General features: G+C 46.9%; 2 protein-coding genes across 2 annotated transcripts; both read left to right on the plus strand.

Annotated features, from left to right (window-relative positions):
* Positions 1-4354: 4354 nt before the first annotated feature.
* Positions 4355-9052, plus strand: LOC138352162 (streptococcal hemagglutinin-like). The gene is made up of 3 exons (XM_069304426.1): positions 4355-6955; positions 7018-7507; positions 7653-9052. Exons 1-3 carry the CDS (start codon positions 4355-4357, stop codon positions 9050-9052), a joined length of 4491 nt encoding a protein of 1496 aa, XP_069160527.1.
* On the plus strand, positions 9052-26188 carry LOC138352163 (ice-structuring glycoprotein-like). The gene is made up of 8 exons (XM_069304427.1): positions 9052-9427; positions 9656-10221; positions 10473-10890; positions 11110-11578; positions 11656-12035; positions 12148-12502; positions 25170-25198; positions 25698-26188. The coding sequence occupies exons 1-8, from the start codon at positions 9052-9054 to the stop codon at positions 26186-26188; spliced, it is 3084 nt and encodes a 1027-aa protein (XP_069160528.1).
* The last annotated feature ends 207 nt before the right edge of the window (positions 26189-26395 follow it).

Genomic DNA, 26395 nt, shown 5'->3' on the forward strand with positions numbered 1-26395 from the left:
CTGTCTCAATACTGTCTCAACACTGTCTCAACACTGTCTCAACACTGTCTCAACACTGTCTCAACACTGTCTCAACACTGTCTCAACACTGTCTCAATACTACCTCAACACTACCTCAACACTGTCTCAACACTGTCTCAACACTCTCTCAACACTGTCTCAACACTGTCTCAACACTGTCTCAACACTGTCTCAACACTGTCTCAATACTACCTCAACACTGTCTCAACACTGTCTCAACACTGCCTCAACACTGTCTCAATACTGTCTCAACACTGTCTCAACACTGTCTCAACACTGTCTCAACACTCTCTCAACACTGTCTGAACACTGTCTCAACACTGTCTCAACACTGTCTCAACACTGTCTCAACACTGTCTCAACACTGTCTCAATACTGTCTCAATACTGTCTCAACACTGTCTCAACACTGTCTCAACACTGTCTCAACACTGTCTCAACACTCTCTCAACACTCTCTCAACACTGTCTCAATACTGTCTCAATACTGTCTCAACACTGTCTCAACACTGTCTCAATACTGTCTCAACACTGTCTCAACACTGTCTCAATACTACCTCAACACTGTCTCAACACTGTCTCAACACTGCCTCAACACTGTCTCAATACTGTCTCAACACTGTCTCAACACTGTCTCAACACTGTCTCAACACTGTCTCAATACTGTCTCAACACTGTCTCAACACTACCTCAACACTACCTCAACACTGTCTCAATACTGTCTCAACACTGTCTCAACACTGTCTCAATACTGTCTCAATACTGTGTCAACACTGTCTCAACACTGTCTCAACACTGTCTCAACACTGTCTCAACACTGTCTCAACACTGTCTCAACACTGTCTCAACACTGTCTCAATACTACCTCAACACTACCTCAACACTGTCTCAATACTGTCTCAACACTACCTCAACACTGTCTCAACACAGTCTCAACACTGTCTCAACACTGTCTCAATACTACCTCAACACTACCTCAACACTGTCTCAACACTGTCTCAACACTGTCTCAATACTACCTCAACACTACCTCAACACTGTCTCAACACTGTCTCATCACTGTCTAAACACTGTCTCAACACTGTCTCAACACTGTCTCAACACTCTCTCAACACTGTCTCAACACTGTCTCAACACTGTCTCAACACTACCTCAACACTGTCTCAACACTGTCTCAACACTACCTCAACACTGTCTCAAAACTGTCTCAATACTACCTCAACACTGTCTCAACACTGTCTCAATACTACCTCAACACTGTCTCAACACTGTCTCAACACTACCTCAACACTGTCTCAACACTGTCTCAACACTGTCCCAACACTAACTCAACACTGTCTCAATACTGTCTCAACACTGTCTCAACACTGTCTCAACACTCTCTCAACACTCTCTCAACACTGTCTCAACACTGTCTCAACACTGTCTCAACACTGTCTCAACACTGTCTCAATACTGTCTCAATACTGTCTCAACACTGTCTCAACACTGTCTCAACACTGTCTCAACACTGTCTCAACACTGTCTCAACACTGTCTCAACACTCTCTCAACACTGTCTCAATACTGTCTCAATACTGTCTCAACACTGTCTCAACACTGTCTCAATACTGTCTCAACACTGTCTCAACACTGTCTCAATACTGTCTCAACACTGTCTCAACACTGTCTCAACACTGTCTCAACACTGTCTCAACACTGTCTCAACACTGTCTCAACACTGTCTCAACACTGTTTCAACACTGTCTCAACACTGTCTCAATACTGTCTCAACACTGTCTCAACACTGTCTCAACACTGTCTCAACACTGTCTCAACACTCTCTCAACACTGTCTCAATACTGTCTCAATACTGTCTCAACACTGTCTCAACACTGTCTCAATACTGTCTCAACACTGTCTCAACACTGTCTCAATACTGTCTCAACACTGTCTCAATACTGTCTCAACACTGTCTCAACACTGTCTCAACACTGTCTCAACAATGTCTCAACACTGTCTCAACACTGTCTCAACACTCTATCAACACTGTCTCAACACTGTCTCAACACTCTCTCAACACTGTCTCAACACTGTCTCAACACTGTCTCAACACTGTCTCAACACTGTCTCAATAATGTCTCAACACTGTCTCAACACTACCTCAACACTGTCTCAACACTGTCTCAACACTGTCTCAACACTGTCTCAACACTACCTCAACACTGTCTCAACACTGTCTCAACACTGTCTCAACACTGTCTCAACACTGTCTCAACACTGTCTCAATAATGTCTCAATACTGTCTCAACACTGTCTCAACACTACCTCAACACTGTCTCAACACTGTCTCAACACTCTCTCAACACTGTCTCAACACTGTCTCAACACTGTCTCAATAATGTCTCAATACTGTCTCAACACTGTCTCAACACTACCTCAACACTGTCTCAACACTGTCTCAACACTGTCTCAACACTGTCTCAACACTGTCTCAATACTGTCTCAACACTGTCTCAACACTGTCTCAACACTGTCTCAACACTCTCTCAACACTGTCTCAACACTGTCTCAACACTCTCTCAACACTGTCTCAACACTGTCTCAACACTGTCTCAACACTGTCTCAACACTGTCTCAATACTGTCTCAACACTGTCTCAACACTGTCTCAACACTGTCTCAACACTGTCTCAACACTGTCTCAACACTCTCTCAACACTGTCTCAACACTGTCTCAAGACTGTCTAAACACTACCTCAACACTACCTCAACACTGTCTCAACACTGTCTCAACACTCTCTCAACACTGTCTCAACACTGTCTCAACACTGTCTCAACACTGTCTCAACACTACCTCAACACTGTCTCAACACTTTCTCAACACTGTCTCAACACTGTCTCAACACTGTCTCAACACTGTCTCAACACTGTCTCAACACTGTCTCAACACTGTCTCAACACTGTCTCAACACTGTTTCAACACTGTCTCAACACTGTCTCAATACTGTCTCAACACTGTCTCAACACTGTCTCAACACTGTCTCAACACTCTCTCAACACTGTCTCAATACTGTCTCAATACTGTCTCAACACTGTCTCAACACTGTCTCAATACTGTCTCAACACTGTCTCAACACTGTCTCAATACTGTCTCAACACTGTCTCAATACTGTCTCAACACTGTCTCAACACTGTTTCAACACTGTCTCAACAATGTCTCAACACTGTCTCAACACTGTCTCAACACTCTATCAACACTGTCTCAACACTGTCTCAACACTCTCTCAACACTGTCTCAACACTGTCTCAACACTGTCTCAACACTGTCTCAACACTGTCTCAATAATGTCTCAACACTGTCTCAACACTACCTCAACACTGTCTCAACACTGTCTCAACACTGTCTCAACACTGTCTCAACACTGTCTCAACACTGTCTCAACACTGTCTCAACACTGTCTCAACACTGTCTCAATAATGTCTCAATACTACCTCAACACTGTCTCAACACTGTCTCAACACTGTCTCAACACTGTCTCAACACTGTCTCAACACTGTCTCAACACTGTCTCAACACTACCTCAACACTGTCTCAACACTGTCTCAACACTGTCTCAACACTGTCTCAACACTGTCTCAACACTGTCTCAATACTGTCTCAACACTACCTCAACACTGTCTCAACACTGTCTCAACACTGTCTCAACAATGTCTCAACACTGTCTCAACACTGTCTCAACACTGTCTCAACACTGTCTCAACACTACCTCAACACTGTCTCAACACTGTCTCAACACTGTCTCAACACTAACTCAACACTGTCTCTACACTGTCTCAACACTCTCTCAACACTGTCTCAACACTGTCTCAACACTACCTCAACACTGTCTCAACACTGTCTCAACACTACCTCAACACTGTCTCAACACTACCTCAACACTGTCTCAACACTACCTCAACACTGTCTCAACACTACCTCAACACTGTCTCAACACTCAATGCTTTACTCATCGCTGCTCTCATCTTTGCTCTCAACGCTGCACTCAGCGCTGCACTCAATGCTGTCTCAACGCTGCACTTAATGCTGCTCTCAACACTGCTTTCAACGCTGCACTCAACGCTGCTCACAACGCTGCACTCAATGCTGCACTCAACGCTGCTCGCAACGCTGCTCTTGTCGCTTACTCAACACAGCACTCAATGCTGCACTACACGCTGCACTCGTCGCTGCTCTCATCATTTCACTCAACGCTGCACTCAACACTGTATGGAACGCTACGCTCTTTGCTGCACTCAACGCTGTACTCAACCCTGCTCTCATAGTGCACTCAACGCTTATTTCAACTCTGCACTCAATGCCACACTCGTCGCTACTCTCATCACTACACTCTACGCTGCACTCAACGCGGCACTCCTCGCTGCACTCAACACAACACTCGTCGCTCACTCATCGCTGCACTTATCGTTGCACTCAACGCTGCACTCAACCTTGCTCTCAACGCTGCACTCAACGCAATCTCGTCGCTGTACTCAACACTGCACTCATCACTGCTCTCAACGCTGCACTCAACCCTGCACTCAACGCTGCTCTAGACGCTGCACTCAACGCTGCTCTCAATGTTGCACTCAACGCTGCACTCAACGCTGCACTCAACGCTGCTCTCAACGCTGCACTCAACCCTCCACTCAACGCTGCTCTCAACGCTGCACTCATCGCTGCTCTCAACGCTGCTCTCAACGCTGCACTCAACGCTGCACTTAACGCTCCACTCAACCCTGCACTCAACGCTGCTCTCAACGCTGCTCTCAACGCTGCTCTCAACGCTGCTCTCAATGCTGCACTCAACGCTGCACTCAACGCTGCTCTCAACGCTGCACTCAACGCTGCACTCAATGCTGCACTCAATGCTGCACTCAACCCTGCACTCAACGCTGCTCTCAACGCTGCACTCAACGCTGCTCTCAATGCTGCACTCAACGCTGCACTCATCGCTGCTCTCAACGCTGCACTCAACGCTGCTCTCAACGCTGCACTCATCGCTGCTCTTAATGCTGCTCTCAACGCTGCACTCAACGCTGCACTCAACGCTGCACTTAACGCTGCACTCAACGCTGCACTCAACGCTGCTCTCAACGCTGCTCTCAATGCTGCTCTCATCGCTCCTCTCAATGCTGCACTCAGCGCTCCACTCATCGCTGCTCTCAACGCTGCACTCAACCCTGCACTCAATGCTGCACTCAACGCTGCTCTCAACGCTGCACTCAACCCTGCACTCAACGCTGCACTCAACGCTGCACTCATCGCTGCTCTCAACGCTGCTCTCAACGCTGCACTCAACGCTGCACTTAACGCTGCACTCAACCATGCATTAAACGCTGCTCTCAACGCTGCACTCAACGCTGCTCTCAATGCTGCACTCAACGCTGCACTTAACGCTGCACTCAACCCTGCACTCAACGCTGCTCTCAACGCTGCACTCATAGCTGCTCTCAACGCTGCTCTCAATGCTGCTCTCAACGCTGCACTCAACGCTGCACTCAGCGCTGCACTCAACGCTGCTCTCAACGCTGCACTCAACGCTGCTCTAAATGCTGCACTCAACGCTGCACTCATCGCTGCTCTCAACGCTGCACTCAACGCTGCACTCAACGCTGCTCTCAACGCTGCACTCATCGCTGCTCTTAACGCTGCTCTCAACGCTGCACTCAACGCTGCACTCAACGCTGCACTTAACGCTGCACTCAACGCTGCACTCAACAGTGCTCTCAACGCTGCTCTCATCGCTGCTCTCAATGCTGCACTCAACGCTGCACTCAACGCTCCACTCATCGCTGCTCTCAACGCTGCACTCAACCCTGCACTCAATGCTGCACTCAACGCTGCTCTCAACGCTGCACTTAACCCTACACTCAACGCTGCACTCAACGCTGCACTCATCGCTGCTCTCAACGCTGCTCTCAACGCTGCACTCAACACTGCACTTAACGCTGCACTCAACCCTGCACTAAACGCTGCTCTCAACGCTGCACTCAACGCTGCTCTCAATGCTGCACTCAACGCTGCACTCAACGCTGCACACATCGCTGCTCTCAACGCTGCACTCAACCCTGCACTCAACGGTGCTCTCAACGCTGCACTCAACGCTGCTCTCAATGCTGCACTCAACGCTGCACTCAACGCTGCACTCATCGCTGCTCTCAACGCTGCACTCAACGCTGCACTCAACGCTGCTCTCAACGCTGCACTCATCGCTGCTCTTAACGCTGTTCTTAACGCTGCTCTCAACGCTGCACTTAACGCTGCACTCAACGCAGCACTCAACGCTGCACTCAACGCTGCACTCAACGCTGCACTCATCGCTGCTCTCAACGCTGCACTCAACCCTGCACTCAATGCTGCTCTCAATGCTGCACTCATCACTGCTCTCAACGCTGCTCTCAACGCTGCACTCAACGCTGCTCTCAACGCTGCACTCAACGCTGTTCTCAATGCTGTGCTCAACGCTGCACTCATCGCTGCTCTCATCGCTGCTCTCAACGCTGCACTCAACCCTGCACTCAACGCTGCTCTCAACGCTGCATTCAACGCTGCACTTAACGCTGCACTTGTCGCTTCATTCCAAGCTTATCTCAACACTGCTCTCAAAGCTGCACTCATCGCTGCTCTGAACGCTGCCCTCAACGCAGCACTCAAAGCTGCTCTCAACGCTGCACTCATCACTTCACTCCACGTTGCACTCAACGCTTCGCTTAACGCTGCAGTCAACGCTGCTCTCAACGCTGCACCCAAAGCTGCTCTCAACGCTGCACTCATCGCTTCACTCAATGCTGCACTCAACGCTGCACTCAACGCGTCACTCGTCGCTTCACTCCACACTTCACTCAACGCTTCAATCAACGCTGCACTTAACACTGCACTCATCGCTTCACTCAATGCTGCACTTTACACTGCACCCGTCGCTGCACTCAACGCTGCACTCATCGCTGCTCTCACCGCTGCACTCAACCCTGCACTCAGCGCTGCTCTCAACGCTACTCTCAACGCTGCACTCAACACTGCACTGAATGCTGCGCTCAATCCTTCACTCAACGCTGCACTCGTTGCTCACTCACTGCTGCACTCAACGCTGCACTGATCGCTGCTCTCAACGCTGCACTCAACGCTGCCCTCAACGCTGCACTCGTCGCGGCACTCAACGCTGCACTCATTGCTGCTCTCAACGCTGCAGTCAACCCTGCACTCAACGCTGCACTCTTCGCTGCACTCAACGCTGCACTCATCGCTGCTCTCAACGCTGCACTCAACCCTGCACTCAACGCTGCACTCAACGCTGCACTGAACGCTGCCCTCAACGCTGCACTCGAGGCTCTCTCACCGCTGAACTCTACGTTGCACTCAACTCTGCACTCGTCGCTGCACTCAACGCTGCACGCAACGCGGCGCTCGTCGCTGCACTCAACGCTGCCCTCGTCGCTCACTCAACGCTGCACTCAACGCTGCACTCAACGTTGCTCTCAACACTGCACACAACGCTGCATTCAACGTTGCACTCAACGCGGCACTCAACGCTGCTCTCAACGCTGCACTCATCGCTGCTCTCAACGCTGCACTCAACGCTGCACTCAACGCTGCTCTCAACGCTGCACTCATAGCTGCTCTTAACGCTGCTCTCAACGCTGCACTCAACGCTGCACTCAACGCTGCACTTAACGCTGCACTCAACGCTGCACTCAACGCTGCTCTCAACGCTGCTCTCATCGCTGCTCTCAATGTTGCACTCAACGCTGCACTCAACGCTCCACTCATCGCTGCTCTCAACGCTGCACTCAACCCTGCACTCAATGCTGCACTCAACGCTGCTCTCAACGCTGCACTTAACCCTACAGTCAACGCTGCTCTCAACGCTGCACTCAACGCTGCACTTAACGCTGCACTCAACCCTGCATTAAACGCTGCTCTCAACGCTGCACTCAACGCTGCTCTCAATGCTGCACTCAACGCTGCACTCAACGCTGCACTCATCGCTGCTCTCAACGCTGCACTCAACCCTGCACTCAACGGTGCTCTCAACGCTGCTCTCAATGTTGCACTCAACGCTGCACTCAACGCTGCACTCATCGCTGCTCTCAACGCTGCACTCAACGCTGCACTCAACGCTGCTCTCAACGCTGCACTCATCGCTGCTCTTAACGCTGTTCTTAACGCTGCTCTCAACGCTGCACTTAACGCTGCACTCAACGCAGCACTCAACGCTGCACTCAACGCTGCACTCAACGCTGCACTCATCGCTGCTCTCAACGCTGCATTCAACCCTGCACTCAACGCTGCTCTCAATGCTGCACTCATCACTGCTCTCAACGCTGCTCTCAACGCTGCACTCAACGCTGCTCTCAACGCTGCACTCAACGCTGTTCTCAATGCTGCGCTCAACGCTGCACTCATCGCTGCTCTCAACGCTGCACTCAACCCTGCACTCAACGCTGCTCTCAACGCTGCATTAAACGCTGCACTTAACGCTGCACTTGTCGCTTCATTCCAAGCTTATCTCAACACTGCTCTCAAAGCTGCACTCATCGCTGCTCTGAACGCTGCCCTCAACGCAGCACTCAACGCTGCTCTCAACGCTGCACTCATCACTTCACTCCACGTTGCACTCAACGCTTCGCTTAACGCTGCAGTCAACGCTGCTCTCAACGCTGCACCCAAACCTGCTCTCAACGCTGCACTCATCGCTTCACTCAATGCTGCACTCAACGCTGCACTCAACGCGTCACTCGTCGCTTCACTCCACACTTCACTCAACGCTTCAATCAACGCTGCACTTAACACTGCAATCATCGCTTCACTTAATGCTGCACTTTACACTGCACTCGTCGCTGCACTCAACGCTGCACTCATCGCTGCTCTCACCGCTGCACTCAACCCTGCACTCAGTGCTGCTCTCAACGCTACTCTCAACGCTGCACTCAACACTGCACTGAATGCTGCGCTCAATCCTTCACTCAATGCTGCACTCGTTGTTCACTCACTGCTGCACTCAACGCTGCACTGATGGCTGCTGTCAACGCTGCACTCAACGCTGCCCTCAACGCTGCACTCGTCGCGGCACTCAACGCTGCACTCATTGTTGCTCTCAACGCTGCAGTCAACCCTGCACTCAACGCTGCACTCAACGCTGCACTCTTCGCTGCACTCAACGCTGCACTCATCGCTGCTCTCAACGCTGCACTCAACCCTGCACTCAACGCTGCACTCAACGCTATACTCAACGCTGCACTGAACGCGGCCCTCAACGCTGCACTCGAGGCTCTCTCACCGCTGAACTCTACGTTGCACTCAACTCTGCACTCGTCGCTGCACTCAACGCTGCACGCAACGCGGCGCTCGTCGCTGCACTCAACGCTGCACTCGTCGCTCACTCAACGCTGCACTTAACGCTGCACTCAACGTTGCTCTCAACACTGCACACAACGCTGCATTCAACGTTGCACTCAACGCGGCACTCAACGCTGCTCTCAACGCTGCACTCAACTCTGCACTCAACGCTGATCTCAACGCTGCACTCGTCGCTTCATTCCACGCATAATTCATACTGCTCTCAACGCTGCACTCAACGCTGCATTCAATGCTGCACTCAACGCTGCTCTCAACGCAGCACTCAACACTGCTCTCAACGCTGCACTCATCGCTGCTCTCAACGCTGCACTCAACCCTGCACCCAACGCTGCACTGAACGCTGCCCTCATCGCTGCACTCGAGGCTCTCTCACCACTGAACTCAACGTTGCACTCAACTCTGCACTCGTCGCTGCACTCAACGCTGCACGCAACGCGGCACTCGTCGCTGCACTCAACGATGCACTCGTCGCTAACTCAACGCTGCACTCAAAGCTGCACTCGTCGCTTCATTCCACGCTTAACTCATACTGCTCTCAACACTGCATTCAATGCTGCACTCAATGCTGCTCTCAATGCAGTACTCAACGCTGCACTCATCGCTTCACTCCACGTTGCACTGAACGCTTCGCTTAACGCTGCAGTCAACGCTGCTCTCAACGCTGCACTCGTTGCTTCATTCCACGTTTCACTCGTTGCTTCATTCCACGTTTCACTCAACGCTTCAATTAACGCTGCAGTCAATGTTGCTCTCAACGCTGTACCCAAAGGTGCTCTCAACGCTGCACTCATCGCTTCACTCAATGCTGCACTTTACACTGCACTCGTCGCTTCTCTCCACGCTTAACTCAACACTGCACTAGTCACTTCACTCAACGCTGCACTTGCCGCTGCTCTCAACACTGCACTCAACGCTACTCACAACGCTGCACTCAATGCTACACTCAACGCTGCACAAAATGCTGTATGCAACGCTGCACTCGTTGCTCACTCACCGCTGCACTCGTTGCTCACTCACCGCTGCACTCAACGCTGCACTGATCGCTGCTCTCACCGCTGCACTCAACCTGCACTCAGTGCTGCTTTCAACGCTGCACTCAACGCTGCACTCAACGCTGTGCTCAACGCTGCCCTCAATGCTGCACTCGTTGCTCACTCACCACTGCACTCAACGCTGCACTGATCGCTGCTCTCAATGCTGCACTCAACGCTGCATTCATCGCTGCTCTCAACGCTGCATCCAACCCTGCACTCAACGCTGCCCTCAACGCAGCACTCGTCGCTGCACTCAACGCTGCACTCATCGCTGCTCTCAACGCTGCACTCAACCCTGCACTCAACCCGGCACTCAACGCTGCACTCAACGCTACACTCAACGCTGCACTCAACGCTGCCCTCAACGCTGCACTCGAGGCTCTCTCACCACTGAACTCAACGTTGCACTCAATGCTGCACGCAATGCGGCACTCGTCGCTCACTCAACGCTGCACTCAACGTTGCTCTCAACACTGCACACAACGCTGCATTCAACGCTGCACTCAACGCGGCACTCAACGCTGCTCTCAACGCTGCACTCAACTCTGCACTCAACGCTGCTCTCAACCCTGCACTTAACGCTGCACTCGTCGCTTCATTCCACGTTTAACTTATACTGCTCTCAACGCTGCACTCAACGCTGCATTCAATTTTGCACTCAACGCTGCTCTCAACGCAGTACTCAACGCTGCTCTTAACGCTGCACTCGTCGCTTCACTCCGCGTTGCATTCAACGCTTCGCTTAACGCTGCAGTCAACGCTGCTCTCAACGCTGCACTCGTTGCTTCATTCCACCTTGCACTCAACGCTTCAATTATTGCTGCAGTCAATGTTGCTCTCAATGCTGCACCCAAAGGTGCTCTCAACGCTGCACTCATCGCTTCACTCAATGCTGCACTTTACACTGCACTCGTTGCTTCACTCCACGTTGCACTCAACGCTGCACTCGTCACTTCACTCAATGCTGCACTTGTCGCTGCTCTCAACACTGCACTCAACGTTGCACTCAATGCTGCTCACAACGCTGCACTCAATGCTACACTCAACGCTGCACAAAATGCTGTATGCAATGCTGCACTCAATGCTACACTCAACACAGCACTCAACGCTGCACTCGTCGCTGCACTCAACGCTGCACTCGTCGCTCAGTCAACCCTGCACTCAACGTTGCACTGAACCCTGCACTCAACGCAGCACCCGTCGTTGCTCTCAACGCTGCACTCAGCACTGCACTCGTCGCTGCACTCAATGCTGTACTCAATGCTGCACTCATCGCTGCTCTCTCCGCTGCACTCAACCCTGCACTCAGCGCTGCTCTCAACGCTACACTCAACGCTGCACTCAACGTTGTGCTCAACGCTGCCCTCAACGCTGCACTCGTTGCTCACTCACTGCTGCACTTGTTGCTCACTCACCGCTGCACTCGTTGCTCACTCACCGCTGCACTGAACGCTGCACTGAACGCTGCCCTCAACGCTGCACTCGAGGCTCTCTCACCACTGAACTCAACGTTGCACTCAACTCTGCATTTGTCGCTGCACGCAACGCGGCACTCGTCGCTGCACTTAACGCTGCACTCGTCGCTAACTCAACGCTGCACTCAACGTTGCTCTCAACACTGCACACAACGCTGCATTCAACGCTACACTCAACGCGGCACTCATCGCTGCTCTCAATGCTGCACTCAACTCTGCACTGAACCCTGCACTCAACGCAGCACCCGTCGTTGCTCTCAACGCTGCACTCAGCACTGCACTCGTCGCTGCACTCAACGCTGTACTCAATGCTGCACTCATCGCTGCTCTCGCCGCTGCACTCAACCCTGCAATCAGCGCTGCTCTCAACGCTACACTCATCGCTGCACTCAACGCTGTGCTCAACGCTGCCCTCAACGCTGCACTCGTTGCTCACTCACCGCTGCACTCGTTGCTCACTCACCGCTGCACTGATTGCTGCTCTCACCGCTGCACTCAACCCTGCACTCAGCGCTGCTCTCAACGCTGCACTCGTCGCTGCACTTGTCGCTGCACCCAACGCTGCACTCGTGGCTGCATGAGCGGCAGCCTGGTGCAGTAAGTGAAGTGTTAAAGCTGTTTATCTTACCTTCACACCCAAGCCTCAGCCAGTGTCTCCTGGCGGTCGGCTCCCTCTGGTGCTCTTCACGCTCCCGCCTACTCTTCTTCTTTCTCCTCTCCTCTTCTTCTTCCTCCTCCTCCTCTCCTTCATCTCCTTCCTCTACGTATTCTCCCTCTTCTCCGTCCTCTTCTCTTTCTTCCTCCTATCCTTCCTGTCCTCCTACCTCTTCTCCTTCTTGCTCCTCTTCTTCTTGCTCCTCTTCTTCTTGCTCCTCTCCTTCCTCTTCTCCTTCTCTGCCTCCCCATCCTGTTGGTGGCGCCCCAGCACCATACTCACCGCGTCCACCACCATCCCCACCACCCAGATTATCGATAAGCAGTTGACACTGTTCCTCATGAGACTAGTGAACAAGAAGGAAAGGCAGATTGGGATGACTGGGAAAACACTATACTGGGTAAAGGAGTCCCTGAAGGACAGATAGATAACATAGTCAGAGAGGTTTCAAGCTGGAGGAACGTAACAAGTGAGGTCCCGCAAGGCACTGTCCTGGACCGCTGCGGTTCCTAATTCGTGTGGACGACCTACCCAAGCAAGTGAGCTCATACGATGAGAAATGAGCTGGCAAAGAAGATGAGAAATGTAAGAGCACAGGATTCCAAGATGTTACAGGAGGACCTTGACAAACTCCAAGAGTGGGCAAACAAATAGTTGCTGGAACAGCCATTTCTTTGTACAGTAAGGTAATGATGATGGGAAACAGAGACAAGAGATCTGGAGGCATTAACACCATCAATGGAATCTTTCTCTTTTTCTAATTCTTCAGGAAACGGAAAGAGATAAATATTTGTGGTTGGATGTAATTCCAATACTAATACCAGAGATACACGTAAACTGAATAACATTGTTAGCGTAATGGGAATCTGGTAAACAAAAGAACATCGTTTAGAAACCTAAATCGTGACTCTCTGTACCACTCTACACATTTGTTGGACCAATACTGGAATATGAAGCACTGGCATAGAATCCGCATCTTGTTCAGCACGAAACCAAAATGTAAAAAGTCTGTCGGAAATCCGACACACATAATAACATAAAATAAATAAAATAAATAAATGTTTATTCAGGTAAGGTATATACATACAAGAGGTTTTACAAAAATTGATGGATTTATAGATAGAGCTAGTACATACAATGCCTAAAGCCACTATTACGCCAAGCGTTTCGGGCAGGATAAACATTAGAGACTAAAACTTAATACTAATTGAGATTAAAGTATAAAATGTGTTGAGAACAATTAAAAATAAAAAAGGGGGAACATGGCAGAAAAAGCAGCACAAATACAATTAGGTCGACAAACAGCGTTGTTTAAAAAAACAGACATGGGTTGACAATATAGGGGTAAGGTAGGTTACAGGGAATTTATTAGGTAGTGCTTAGATTTTATCTTAAACTGGTTGAGAGAGGTACAGTCCTTAACATGATTGGGAAGGTCATTCCACATTCTGGGTCCCTTGATTTGTAGAGCATTTCTAGTTTGATTAAGTCGTACTCTTAAAATATCAAAACTGTATTTGTTTCTGGTGTGATGCTCATGGGTTCTGTTACAACCTTCAATGAAGCTTTTGAGGTCAGGACTGGCATTACAGGTCAGCATTTTATATGACGCACACATGAGAGGATGTGCAGTAACTTAATATCTAAAATATTCAGAGATTTGAGAAGGGGTACCGAGTGATGTCTGGGGCCAGAGTTGGATATTGTCCTAATAGCAACTTTGTGTTGAGTAATTAGAGGACGTAAATGATTTTGGGTAGTAGAACCCCAAGCACAAATACCATAGTTGAGATATGGATAGATGAGGGAGTAATAGAGCGTCACCAGGGCAGGGCGGGGTACATAATATCTGATCTTAGAAAGAATGCCAACAGTTTTTGAAACTTTTTTGATATATTTAGAATGTGTCCCTGGAAATTCAGCTTGTGGTCAATGAGAACGCCAAGGAATTTGCCATCTATTTTGTTACAAATTTGGGTATTGTTTATCCTGAGATTTATTTGATTAGAGGATTTATTGCCAAACAGAATATAGAAAGTTTTGTCAATGTTAAGGGTGAGTTTGTTGGCAGTTAGCCAAAGATGGACTTTATTTAGCTCAGTATTTACTGTGGCATTTAGAGCAAGGGGGGTCAGGACTGGAGTATTATTTTTCACAATGTTGTTTGCTAATTTTTTTCGCAAACTGTGGAATGTGTTCTTGTGCGCATTAGGACCATATGACTGATTCAGGTATTTTCATCCCCCTCACACATATTTAACACACATTTGAGCATTTGTTCGCCCACCCCCCCCCCCCCCCCCCCCCAAAAAATACAGTTCAAGGAAATGCGAGCTTATTTATACCAATTTATAGATAAAAAAGAACTCAAAATTTGTACAATTTTTATTTATATAAATGAATGTGTATATGCTTTTTTTTGTCATCTTAGGAAATAATCGGTTGAAGGACATGCAAAATAGCACATCTGCAAACAGGACAGTTTCTCGTAGATATGAGACAACTACTGCACATTACTATATGTCTGCAGGGCAGCAGTAAGACACTTAATGCATTATTTGAGCACACCTAACAGAAAATATTATCAGCCCAAGATGTCGGCATAGATATGTTCATCACACTTTCAACATGGGATGCTGCTTCAAAGTCTGTGGCCTCGTCACGAGTTTCAATTGCAGGCCCAGCAGCGTCGACAGCCATTTCATTCAACTTCTATTCAACAGAGCAGAAGAAGTTGTTAACACACATGGCAAAATCTTACTGAAGCGACCATACAAGTCATAAATACTCATATTCCGCCCAAGTAAAACAGAAACAAGCAACACTTAGTGGACCAGCCAGAGGCTTAGGGCCCGCGCAGGAATATCCCTGCAAAAAAAAAAAAATCAATTTCATTAGCGACAATAGTTGTCTCTTCCGCTTCTGTTTCAACAGAAGAAGTCAAACCCCGCAAACAAAGATTAGTGGCCATGAACCCGCTCATTAATCTTGCAACATCGACATCCATTTCATTAGCCGAGGCGACTGTTTCTACAGTAGAGGGCATAGATTGCCATTCCAGATGGGCAGGCTCGACCCTACCTTCAACATCCTCGTGATGAATTACCCTTAAACCCATCTGAGCTTTAGTGCTCTCTTCCATATACCACAACATTAATTCTATACATCTGGCCTCTGTAAGAAACAGCAATAAATCTTTGGTGCTTTTGAGATGTAGCCTTAAGGCCAGTCTCACAACGACATCAGGAAATCCAAAATATTCAATTAAAGTTGGAAAATACCCTAAACCTTCAATCAAACCAGTTAAAAGATGTTCATCTATGGGTTTTATAGTTCGACGCTGTGAAGATTATCTATCATTCTTAATGAACTGTGCATCCTTTTTTAATATTGACAGAGGTGCACTTTGGATACCATCGCACGTGCAGTGGCCAACATTCTCAGCTGGTTCTCAGTTTCGCAAAAAAATTCCACAAAAAAAGCAGCGCACGTGGTCACTTAAGCCTGTAAATTTAAGAAAAAAATATTCCCGTTCGCTATTATTATTATTATTATTATTATTATTATTATTATTATTATTATTATTATTATTATTATTATTGTTATTATTATTGTTATTATTATTATTATTATTATTATTATTATTATTATTATTATTATTATTATTATTATTATTATTATTATTATTATTTATATTATTATTATTATTATTATTATTATTATTTATATTATTATTTACATTATTATTTATATTATTATTATTATTATTATTATTATTATTATTATTATTATTTATATTATTATTATTATTATTATTATTATTATTATTATTATTATTATTATTATTATTTATATTATTATTATTATTATTATTATTAATATTATAGCTTACATTCAGCAATATTGTAATACAACATTGCACAAATCTCCACACACACACACACACACACACACACACACACACACACACACACACACACACACACACACACACACACACACACACACACACACACACACACACACACACACACACACACACACACACACACACACACACACACCGCATATGTAAGAATAATCTTACAGGAGTATGTAAGTACACCACACATGTAAGACCACATATGTATGGCCACTCCTGGAGTATGCGGTCCCAGCATGGAGCCCGTACCTTGTCAAGCAGAAGACAATGCTGGAAAAAGTTCAAAGGTATGCCACTAGGCTAGTCCTAGAACTAAGAGGCATGACTTACAAGGAAAGGCTGCGTGAGATGCACCTCACGACACTGGAAGGCAGAAGAGTAAGGGGAGACATGATCACTAACTACAAAATTCTCAGAGGAATTGACAGGGTAGATAAGAATAAACTTTTTAATATGGGTGGTACGCGAACAAGGGAACACAGGTGGAAACTGAGTACCCAAATGAGCCACAGGGACTTTAGAAAGAACTTTTTCAGTGTCAGAGTAGTTAACAGGTGGAATGCATTAGGCAGAGGTGTGGTGGAGGCTGACTCCATACACAGTTTTAAGTGTAGATATGATAGAGCCCAATAGGCTCAGGAATCTGTACACCAGTTGATTGACAGTTGAGAGGCGGGCCCAAAGAGCCAAAGCTCAACCCTCGCAAGCACAATTAGGTGAATTGAGTACAATTAGGTGAGTACACACACACACACACACACACACACATACATACTGTTACGGTGCCCTCTCCTATTTCTTTCGTTTGCCTGCTTTAAGAGTCATATCAGCTCTCCCTACTGATTCTCTGAGGTTCAGGGAGTCTATTGATATATGTGGCGACCAGACCGGCTGCCAGTTAAGGAAGAAAGTTACATTATAAGTTGTAAGTAAGGGGAAATTGGCGCCCGCCGTGACGTCACCGAGTACCCCGGGTGGCGCCAATGTCAGAGTTGACCTGACCGTGAAGGCGAGAGGACGCACCTCGGTCAGCTCTCAAGGATTTGAGGCTCTACAAGCCTTACTTAGTGGATTAGAGCTGGCTATCGCAGCCCATCTTATGTATTGGAGACCCCGCGCTTCTGGGAAGCAAAAAGGAACCAAGTTTATTGAGCAAAAGAGTGCCAAACTTGGAAAATATTCGGCGACGACGCTGGGCGGCGACGCTGGACGTTGAGGGCCTGGAAAGGTGTGGCGGGCAGGCCTAGCTGTGACCGGGTCCCATCCACTGAGGGTTTTGGAAGGACAACACCGTTCCTAGGACAAAGACAACGCCTTGTGGAAGGGGCGAGTGTGGGAAAATAGTGATTAGCTCAGTGCCCATCGATGAACCAGGATTGGGGTAGCTGAATCTCAGGGATTGGAACGGCGACGACGCGAAGGCTCCACGACACCTGAGGACCCGTGGAACGTTCCTGGATCGTCAAGGATCGACTCAGGAAGCGTGGGAACCTCACACCATCGAGGGACAGGCGTCGTGAGCCAGGAATGTAAGGTAGATCATTTTCCCTCCCATTACCCCTTGTGTGAGTAGGCTAGATAGGCCACAATATTCACTTATGTATGTGGAAATAGGACATTAATACTTTAGTAGTAGAATAGGCTGCAAGGCAGCTTGTGTCCAGGACTGTCAGAGGGGACAGTGTGTATAGATGGCAGGACAGTGAAGAAGAGGCGCCGACGTGGTGAAGAGGCCCTCCTGTGAGAGAGTGTGGGACTCCTGTCTTTCTGCCCAGTTGAAGGAGTGTTGGAGGTCGTGGAAGAAGAGGCTGACGATCTCCAGACTTATTATCCTTATTTTCATATTCATGTATTACTTGTGATTGTATGTGTGATCATGTAATTTGCATCAGTAAATTCACACTTTTATCATTGTGTTTAAGTGTGCCTCCATTATAATATTTCTCTATGAGCATACACGAAGGTTATCATAGTACCACCTAGGGAACACTACGTTCTCTATAGAAGTTCTTATTGCCCGGAGAGTGGTAAAGACAGCACAGCCTCATATAAAAGTGAACCCTTAGCCATCCGACCAGTATTAGTGCCTGAATGGTGGCAACTAGTAACGTGGTGGCTAGAGAGAGGTAAAGCCGCACAGACCTTCCTGGGAGAGTATCCTGGGCCGACAGTCTAGTAGCAGATCTATGGGAGTAGCAACCTTCTGGCTACAAACAATATATAATACACCCACTGAACTGCATTGCTGGGGTGCAGATATAATAACCCAGCTGGCGACCTTGTTAAGAAGAAGATAGAGAAGACAGGCAGGAAAGGAGTTCCTGCAACCTTTTTGTCTGGCAGGCAAGACTCAGGGAGGTTATGGTATAAGGTAAGCCTGAGTCTTCCTTCACTCCTCCATGGGTCTAGGCCGGAACTGTTAACAGTAGATTCCCCGTGTTTGACTGAAGGGCTTCCAGGGTGAATCAGTGGCACCCCTTTTGTGGTGGAAGCAAAGACCTGCGGAGGTGGGCATTGTTGGTCCTCTCCTGTGTGACCAAGGAGACTCCGGTGAATCCCGGAAGTCGAAGGGGCTGACTATTCGGCCTTTTGAGCCCCTATCAGCCGAGTGCTAGCAGAGCCCCGGCCCACCCCCCCGTGACAATACACACACACACACACATGAGGATTACAATTATCAACCTGCAAAGTGAGCTGACATCAGCAAGGGAGGAGATCAAATCTCTCACAGAGAAAAATAATGAGGCTGAACATCACATTACCATCCAAAGGGAAGGTGGATATGCTGCATTGGAAGGAAATACCTCTGTTCCTGAAACATTTGCAGAAAGACTGAGAAAGAGCTCAGAAGCAATGGACACAGTGAGAGAGGTAGCCATGCAAGAAGGAAGCAGCAAGGTGCACCAGTCAGCTGCTGGAAAGAAAAAGATCAGTGGTAGTTGTAGGCATCAAGAAACAGGAAGGATCCAATAGGCAGGAATGGAATAGCAAGAACAAAGAGGTAGTACATGGGATACTGAAGGGGTTACAGATGGAAGGGGCTCAACAAAACATTGTGAAGGTTTTCAGGTTGGGCTGGTACAACAAGGACAGAAACCGACTGGTAAAGGTGGTGTTTCCAAATGAGACCACGAAGGAGGATATTCTAGAAAGGAAGAGTCATCTGCAATATGTAGAGGAATACAAAAAAGTATTCCTGCAGAGGGACAGGATGAAGGAAGAGAGAGCCAGGGCAGCAGAGGCAAGGAGGAAGTGCAGGGAGAGTGGAGTAAACCAGGAAATCACAGCCCCCAACACAACAGTCCCAGAGACAAGAGGGGAACCCACAACCAGCATCCCAGCAACACCTGAGGGGAGGGCAACACCACCACCCTCCTCTGCATAGAAACCTTCCCTTCGCCTCACCCTAACTGCCCCCACTCAAATGTTCACCCCCCTACCTCCCCCCTACTGCATTCCGACCCTGTCACTCCCTCCCCCATTCCCACCATGTCCTCCCCTCCCCCCCTTTCCCCCTCCCCCCCTTTCCCCCTCCCCCTTCATCCCATACCCCTTCATATCCCTCGTCCCCCCCTCACTCCATATCCTCCATGTCCCCCTATCTCCTTACCCCATACCCTACCTGTTCCACCTTCCCTTGAACCCGCCCCCCCCCCACCCTGCAATCCTCTGAGACCCTGCAAACTACCTCACAGATCTTCATACCCAGGGAACAGCTTCCTCCACCAGCAGAACGATCACCAAGGGGACAAGGAACTGAACAGAAGAAAGTGAGCTTCAAGGCAATGTACACTAACATAGATAGGATTACAAATAAAACAAGTGAACTCAGAGAATGGGCACTAGAAGAAAACCCAGACATAATAGCACTCACAGAAACAAAGCTAACGAAAACCATAACAAATGCAGTGTGTCCACAGGACTATTATTTAGTGAGGAAAGAGAGAAGGGAGAGGAGCAGGTGGTGTAGCTTTGCTGCTAAGAAAAGGTTGGAGTTTTTGAAGAGATGGTTAATCAAGGCTGTGAAGGTTTCAGTGACTACATTTCAGGCACCATAGCAACTGGTGGACAGAAAATTATAGTTGTAGTCATATATAACCCCCCATGAAACGATAGAAGACCCAGACAGGAATATGATAGAAACAACATGGCCACCAAAAATATAACAGAGAGATTAGCTTCTGTGGCAGCAGGAACGGATCCAGACTACTAATCACGGGTGACTTCAACCACGGGAAGATAGATTGGAAGAACAGAGACCCACATGGAGGACCAGACACATGAAGAGCTAAGCTCCTGGACGTGGCAACAAGAAACTTTCTCGGTCAACACGTCAAGGGACCGACAATAATGAGAGGAGAGGAGAGGAGAGGATGAACCAGCTTTGCTTGATCTGATATTTACCCTAAATGAGTCGGATATAAGGGAAGTTAAGTTGAAAGTCCCCTTGGGAATGAGTGATCATAGTGTATTGAGCTTTGAGTACCTGGTTGAGCTAGGAATTATCACCCCCAAAAAAGAACTGGGAAACAAAGGGCTGGCGTACCGAAAGGGAAACTACGAGGAGATGAATAAATTCCTATGGGATATACATTGGGACACAGAACTCGGAACCAAGTCTGTACAAGACATGATGGACTATGTCACCTAAAAATGTCAGGAGGCTGTAAGCAGGTTTGTCCCAGCCCAACAGGGAAAAACAGAAGCAAAGCAAGAATCCGTGGTTTAATAGGGAATGTATGAAAGCAAAGGAGCTGAACAAAAGGGCATGGAGGAACTTCCGTAATAACAGAACACCAGAAAGTAGAGAGAGAGATACCAGAGAACCAGGAACGAGTATGTTAGTGTGAGAAGAGCAGCTGAGAAAAGGTATGAAAATGATATAGCTAATAAAGCCACGACCTAACCAAAGCTACTACACAGTCACATCAGGAGGAAAACGGCATTGAAGGAATGGGTGATGAAACTTAGAACGGGTGAGGACAGGTACACAGAGAATGACAAAGAGGTGTGTGAGGAACTCAACAAGAGGTTCCAGGAAGTCTTTACAATAGAACAAGGAAAAGTGACGGCGCTAGGAGAGGTGGCAGCAAACCTGACGACCTTGGAAGGGTTCGAAATTACAAGAGAAGAGGTCAAGAGGCACCTATTGGAGCTGGACATGAGAAAGGCTGTTGGACCGGACGGAATCTCACCATGGGTATTGAAAGAGTGTGCAAGAGCACTTTGTTTGCCACTCTCCATAGTGTACAGTAGGCCACTGGAAATGGGAGACCTACCAGATATATGGAAGATGGCTAATGTAGTACCAACACACAAAAAGGGTGACAGACAAGAGGCACTGAACTACAGGCCAGTGTCCTTAACTTGTATACCATGCAAAGTGATGGAGAAGATTGTGAGAAAAAACCTAATAACACATCTAGAGAGAAGGGACCTCGTGACAACCCATCAACATGGGTTCAGGGAGGGTAAATCTTGCCTTACAGGCTTGATAGAATTCTACGATCAGGTGACGAAGATTAAGCAAGAAAGAGAAGGATGGGCAGACTGCATTTATCTGGACTGTCGGAAAGTCTTTGACACAGTATCCCATAAAAGGCTGATGCATAAGCTGGAGAAACAGGCAGGAGTAACTGGTAGGGTGCTGCAGTGGATAAGGGAATACCTAAGCAATAGGAAGCAGAGAGTTACAGTGAAGGGTGAGACCTCAGATTGGCATGAAGTCACCAGTGGAGTCCCACAGGGCTCTGTACTCGGACCTATCCTGTTTCTGATATATGTAAATTATCTCCCAGAGGGTATAGACTCATTCCTCTCAATCTCTGCTGACGATGCCAAAATTATGAGAAGGATTAAAATAGAGGAGAACAGCTTGAGGCTTCAAGAAGACCTGGACAAGCTGCAGGAATGGTCGAACAAATGGTTGTTAGAGTTTAACCCAAGCAAATGTAATGTAATGAAGATAGGTGTAGGGAGCAGGAGACCAGATACAAGATATCATTTGGGAGATGAAATACTTCAAGAGTCAGAGAGAGAGAAAGACGTGGGGGGTTGATATCATGCCAGACCTGTCCCCTGAAGCTCATATCATGAGGAAAACATCAGCGGCATATGCCAGGTTGGCTAACATAAGAACGGCCTTTAGAAACCTGTGTAAGGAAGCTTTCAGAACATTATATACCACATGTCAGACCAATCTTGGAGTATGCGGCTCCAGCATGGAATCCATATCTAGTCAAGCACAAGACTAAACTGGAAAAGGTTCAAAGGTTTGCCACCAGACTACTACCCGAACTGAGAGGTATGAGCTGCGAGGAGAGACTATGGAAATTAAACCTCACGTCACTGGGAGACAGAAGAGTTAGAGGGGACTTGATCACCACATACAAGATTCTCAGAGGAATTGATAGGGTAGATAAGGACAGACTATTTAACACAAGGGGCACATGCACTAGGGGACACAGGTGGAAATTGAGTGCCCAAATGAGCCATAGAGATGTTAGAAAGAATTTTTTCAGTGTCAAAGTAGTAGACAAATGGAATGCATTAGGAAGTGATGTAGTGGAGGCTGACTCCATACACAGCTTAAGTGTAAATATGATAGAGCCCAATAGGCTCAGGAATTTGTACACCAGTTGATTGACAGTTGAGAGGCGGGACCAAAGAGTCAGAGCTCAACCCCTGCAAGCTCAATTAGGTGAGTACACACACAAACACTAAAAATAACAACCCAAACAATATTTGTTTACCAGAGAAGAAAAATCCTGATTCTGCCAACTCGTTAGACGTTTGCTTGACAAAACCAGTCCAGCAGAGGTCGAACGTTTCCAAATGCCATTTGTTTGTTCCCAAGTCTGGGTACATAGGTTTAGCATATGGAATTGCCCTGCAAGTCATCTCGAGCCATTTTCGTTTCTTCCTCGTAGGGTGGGGTCTCTCTAAAAAAAATGCTCCATCTCATATATGCACATGATGCAGGTTCTAAGTCAATTCTTGGGGAAAAAAATAAAAATTGATTTGAAAGACTCTCTGTATTTATACTTCTTTTGTCCTTCCCCCACATCTCTAATACTAATTATTCGCAGATAAATTGGTGAATTATATTTATACAATATACTCACAATCAGATGTTGCAATATTCTTTGGATCGAATAAGGGTGACAAGAAATCCAGCCCATAATCGAATGCCAATTCGGTTTTCTCCAAAGAAGCGTTATTGTCCTTATTACCTCTTATGAAAGAACAATTTGGTGACACTTTCGCATGCCTACCACGAGGTGTATCACCCTCAATCCAAGCTTGCACGATTTCGCAACAAAAGTTGCAGGAACAATAATCCGTAACTCTTAGATAATAGAATCCCTCATTCACCAGGTCTTGGAGTTCCAGACAGGCGAATTTATAAAGATGTCTAAACGCATTTGGACACATTTAAGACCGTCTTGGGAATAAAACCTTTTAGTACGGGAAGGTTCCATTGTGTATAGGTGCGACACTGGAGAATGGAGGTAACACCCTAGGCTATATATTGTCCGCCCTTTTCCTCCTGTCCCTTCCATCCCCCGAAATAAGTGTCAAAGATCACCACATATATGTGTGGTTTCTTTTTGCTTTGTTTTTTGTTTTAGCAATTCTTGCCATGTTGACCTGCAGCTACTCTTCTTTTTAAAGTATAATTATAAGAAAATAGGGGAACGAAAAAAAGACTCACAAATTAATTAAATCAGGTTGCATAATCCAGTGAATAAAAAAAAAGACAGTAGTTGGGAGCCTAGGAAAGGTGACCAAATACTCATTTTTTTGTGATAATGAACGAGAAATGCCATTAACCGCATTAGGAAGCACTAATGCGAATAAGTTATCACAAACTTTCCAATATTGATATGGCCTCCATGACATTGGGAATTGTGATATTTTCTTTTTCACTAAGGGAATATATTATTATGGTTTGCACTGGGGAGGAAATTAAAAAAAAAAAATATTGTGACATGTTGCTGTGTTTGACCTTCTCGCTTTAAAAAAAAAAAAAGTTGCCAATGTTTATGTAAAAGCTGACTTATATAGATGTTTTAATGCAGATATTTTGAGATTCATATTGTGCTATTTGAGGTGGGGCTTTTATACTAATTAAGTCAGTAAAAAAAAATTTTGCCCCTCTAGACTTCTTGTTGGTCGAGGTCCTTATAATAATAACAAATGTTGCTCAGTATGCGGTAACTTTACATGCACTGGCAGGGTGGGAATTGGGCACAGAGTCCTCACAATGAAATTATTCGCGGGGTCGACACAGGGCGTCTGACAAGACTTATCCAAACATTGGGGAAAGACAAAAATCAAAGAATGGAGACGTGACTGAAAACGCACGCCAGATATTTAACTGATGAAGCTTTTTGTAGTAATGAAACTTGCTTTGTGTACCCTGTAATCTGCTTATCTTGCATTCCATATGGGATGGCGAAGGACATATCAGTGAAATACAAACATGCTGGCACCTATGATGAACACCGGCCTTCATATAATCTCAAGAGATTATATGCTCTATTATTATATGTCCAATACCTGATTCAATTCATGTCTCCAATTGTTGAACTGAAAATCTCCACTGCATTATTGCAGCTATCTTATAATATGGGAAAGGGGACAATATGGCTATCTTATAATATGGCAATCTCTTTGTTCTCTAGAGAACAAAGAGATTTCCAAGTCGCTCATGGTAAAATCTAAAGATCACAATTTGCTCGCTGGATTTAAGGAAGATACAACATAAAATCGTCTCATCTACGTCAAAAGAGCCATAGAAGCCATAACGAGATTCATCAAGTCTTCCCTGGAAATCGTCAGACTTGTATTACCTGTGAGTATTGGTCGCACCTGCGTTTAAAGAGATGAAGTTCGGGAGGAAACATATCTTTCAATTATCGATGTTCTGCATAAAAACTTAAACATTATGATGTTAATGATATATCTCATAATTATACCCCCAGTGTAATTACCAGAGCTCCAAGGGGGAAAAATGCCCCAGGCAACTCTATGATGCTCAGTTATCCCACGCACAGGCTTGAAAAAAGTATATGGACTCCCTTACGAGTTACTACCTCATATGCCGGCACTATGGAGTTTCATGCCATGATTAGTGACTTGGCCTCTTTGCCCATCTACAACAATTATGATTGTCTGCTCTATAATTTGGATGCGACAAGCATGTTGTTGAGTGAAATGGTACACACTTGATGGCAACGATACTCCTACACTTGATGGCACCGATACTCCTACACTTGATGGCACCGATACTCCTACACTTGATGGCACCAATACTCCTACACTTGATGGCAACGATACTCCTACACTTGATGGCAACGATACTCCTACACTTGATGGCAACGATACTCCTACACTTGATGGCAACGATACTCCTACACTTGATGGCAACGATACTCCTACACTTGATGGCACCGATACTCCTACACTTGATGGCAACGATACTCCTACACTTGATGGCACCGATACTCCTACACTTGATGGCATCGATACTCCTACACTTGATGGCACCGATACTCCTACACTTGATGGCAACGATACTCCTACACTTGATGGCACCGATACTCCTACACTTGATGGCAACGATACTCCTACACTTGATGGCAACGATACTCCTACACTTGATGGCATCGGAAAAACTGCCATACAAAAATTGCGCTGTTAGAACTGATAAGAGATATCCCCGGCCTCATATTTGTTGGTAAAGCTTCTATTAAAATAAATGAGCTTCAAAGGATGGCAGCAGGGTCTGCTTCCTTAATAAAATGTACTTCCAACTTTTTTTTGTATATGTACTCATAATGAATGGAAAAAATTAAATGTCAAATTTTTTCTGTGAAATAATTGTTGGAAACAAGACCTTTTTAGTTTT

This window comes from Procambarus clarkii, chromosome 52, assembly GCF_040958095.1.
Source record: "Procambarus clarkii isolate CNS0578487 chromosome 52, FALCON_Pclarkii_2.0, whole genome shotgun sequence".
NCBI lineage: Eukaryota > Metazoa > Arthropoda > Malacostraca > Decapoda > Cambaridae > Procambarus > Procambarus clarkii.

Excerpts from the sequence above, each read along its gene's own strand:
- LOC138352162 (XM_069304426.1), top strand. The coding sequence starts at position 4,355 with ATGCCACACTCGTCGCTACTCTCATCACTACACTCTACGCTGCACTCA. Across the intron at positions 6,956-7,017 it reads CTGCACTTTACACTGCACCC|CGCTGCTCTCAACGCTACTC; the intron begins GTCGCTGCACTC and ends CCCTGCACTCAG. Across the intron at positions 7,508-7,652 it reads CACTCAACGCTGCACTCAAC|CTGCTCTTAACGCTGCTCTC; the intron begins GTTGCTCTCAAC and ends CTGCACTCATAG.
- LOC138352163 (XM_069304427.1), top strand. The coding sequence starts at position 9,052 with ATGGCTGCTGTCAACGCTGCACTCAACGCTGCCCTCAACGCTGCACTC. Across the intron at positions 10,891-11,109 it reads CACTCAACGCTGCACTCAAC|TACTCAACGCTGCTCTTAAC; the intron begins GTTGCTCTCAAC and ends CTCTCAACGCAG. Across the intron at positions 11,579-11,655 it reads AACGCTGCACTCGTCGCTCA|CACTGCACTCGTCGCTGCAC; the intron begins GTCAACCCTGCA and ends CGCTGCACTCAG.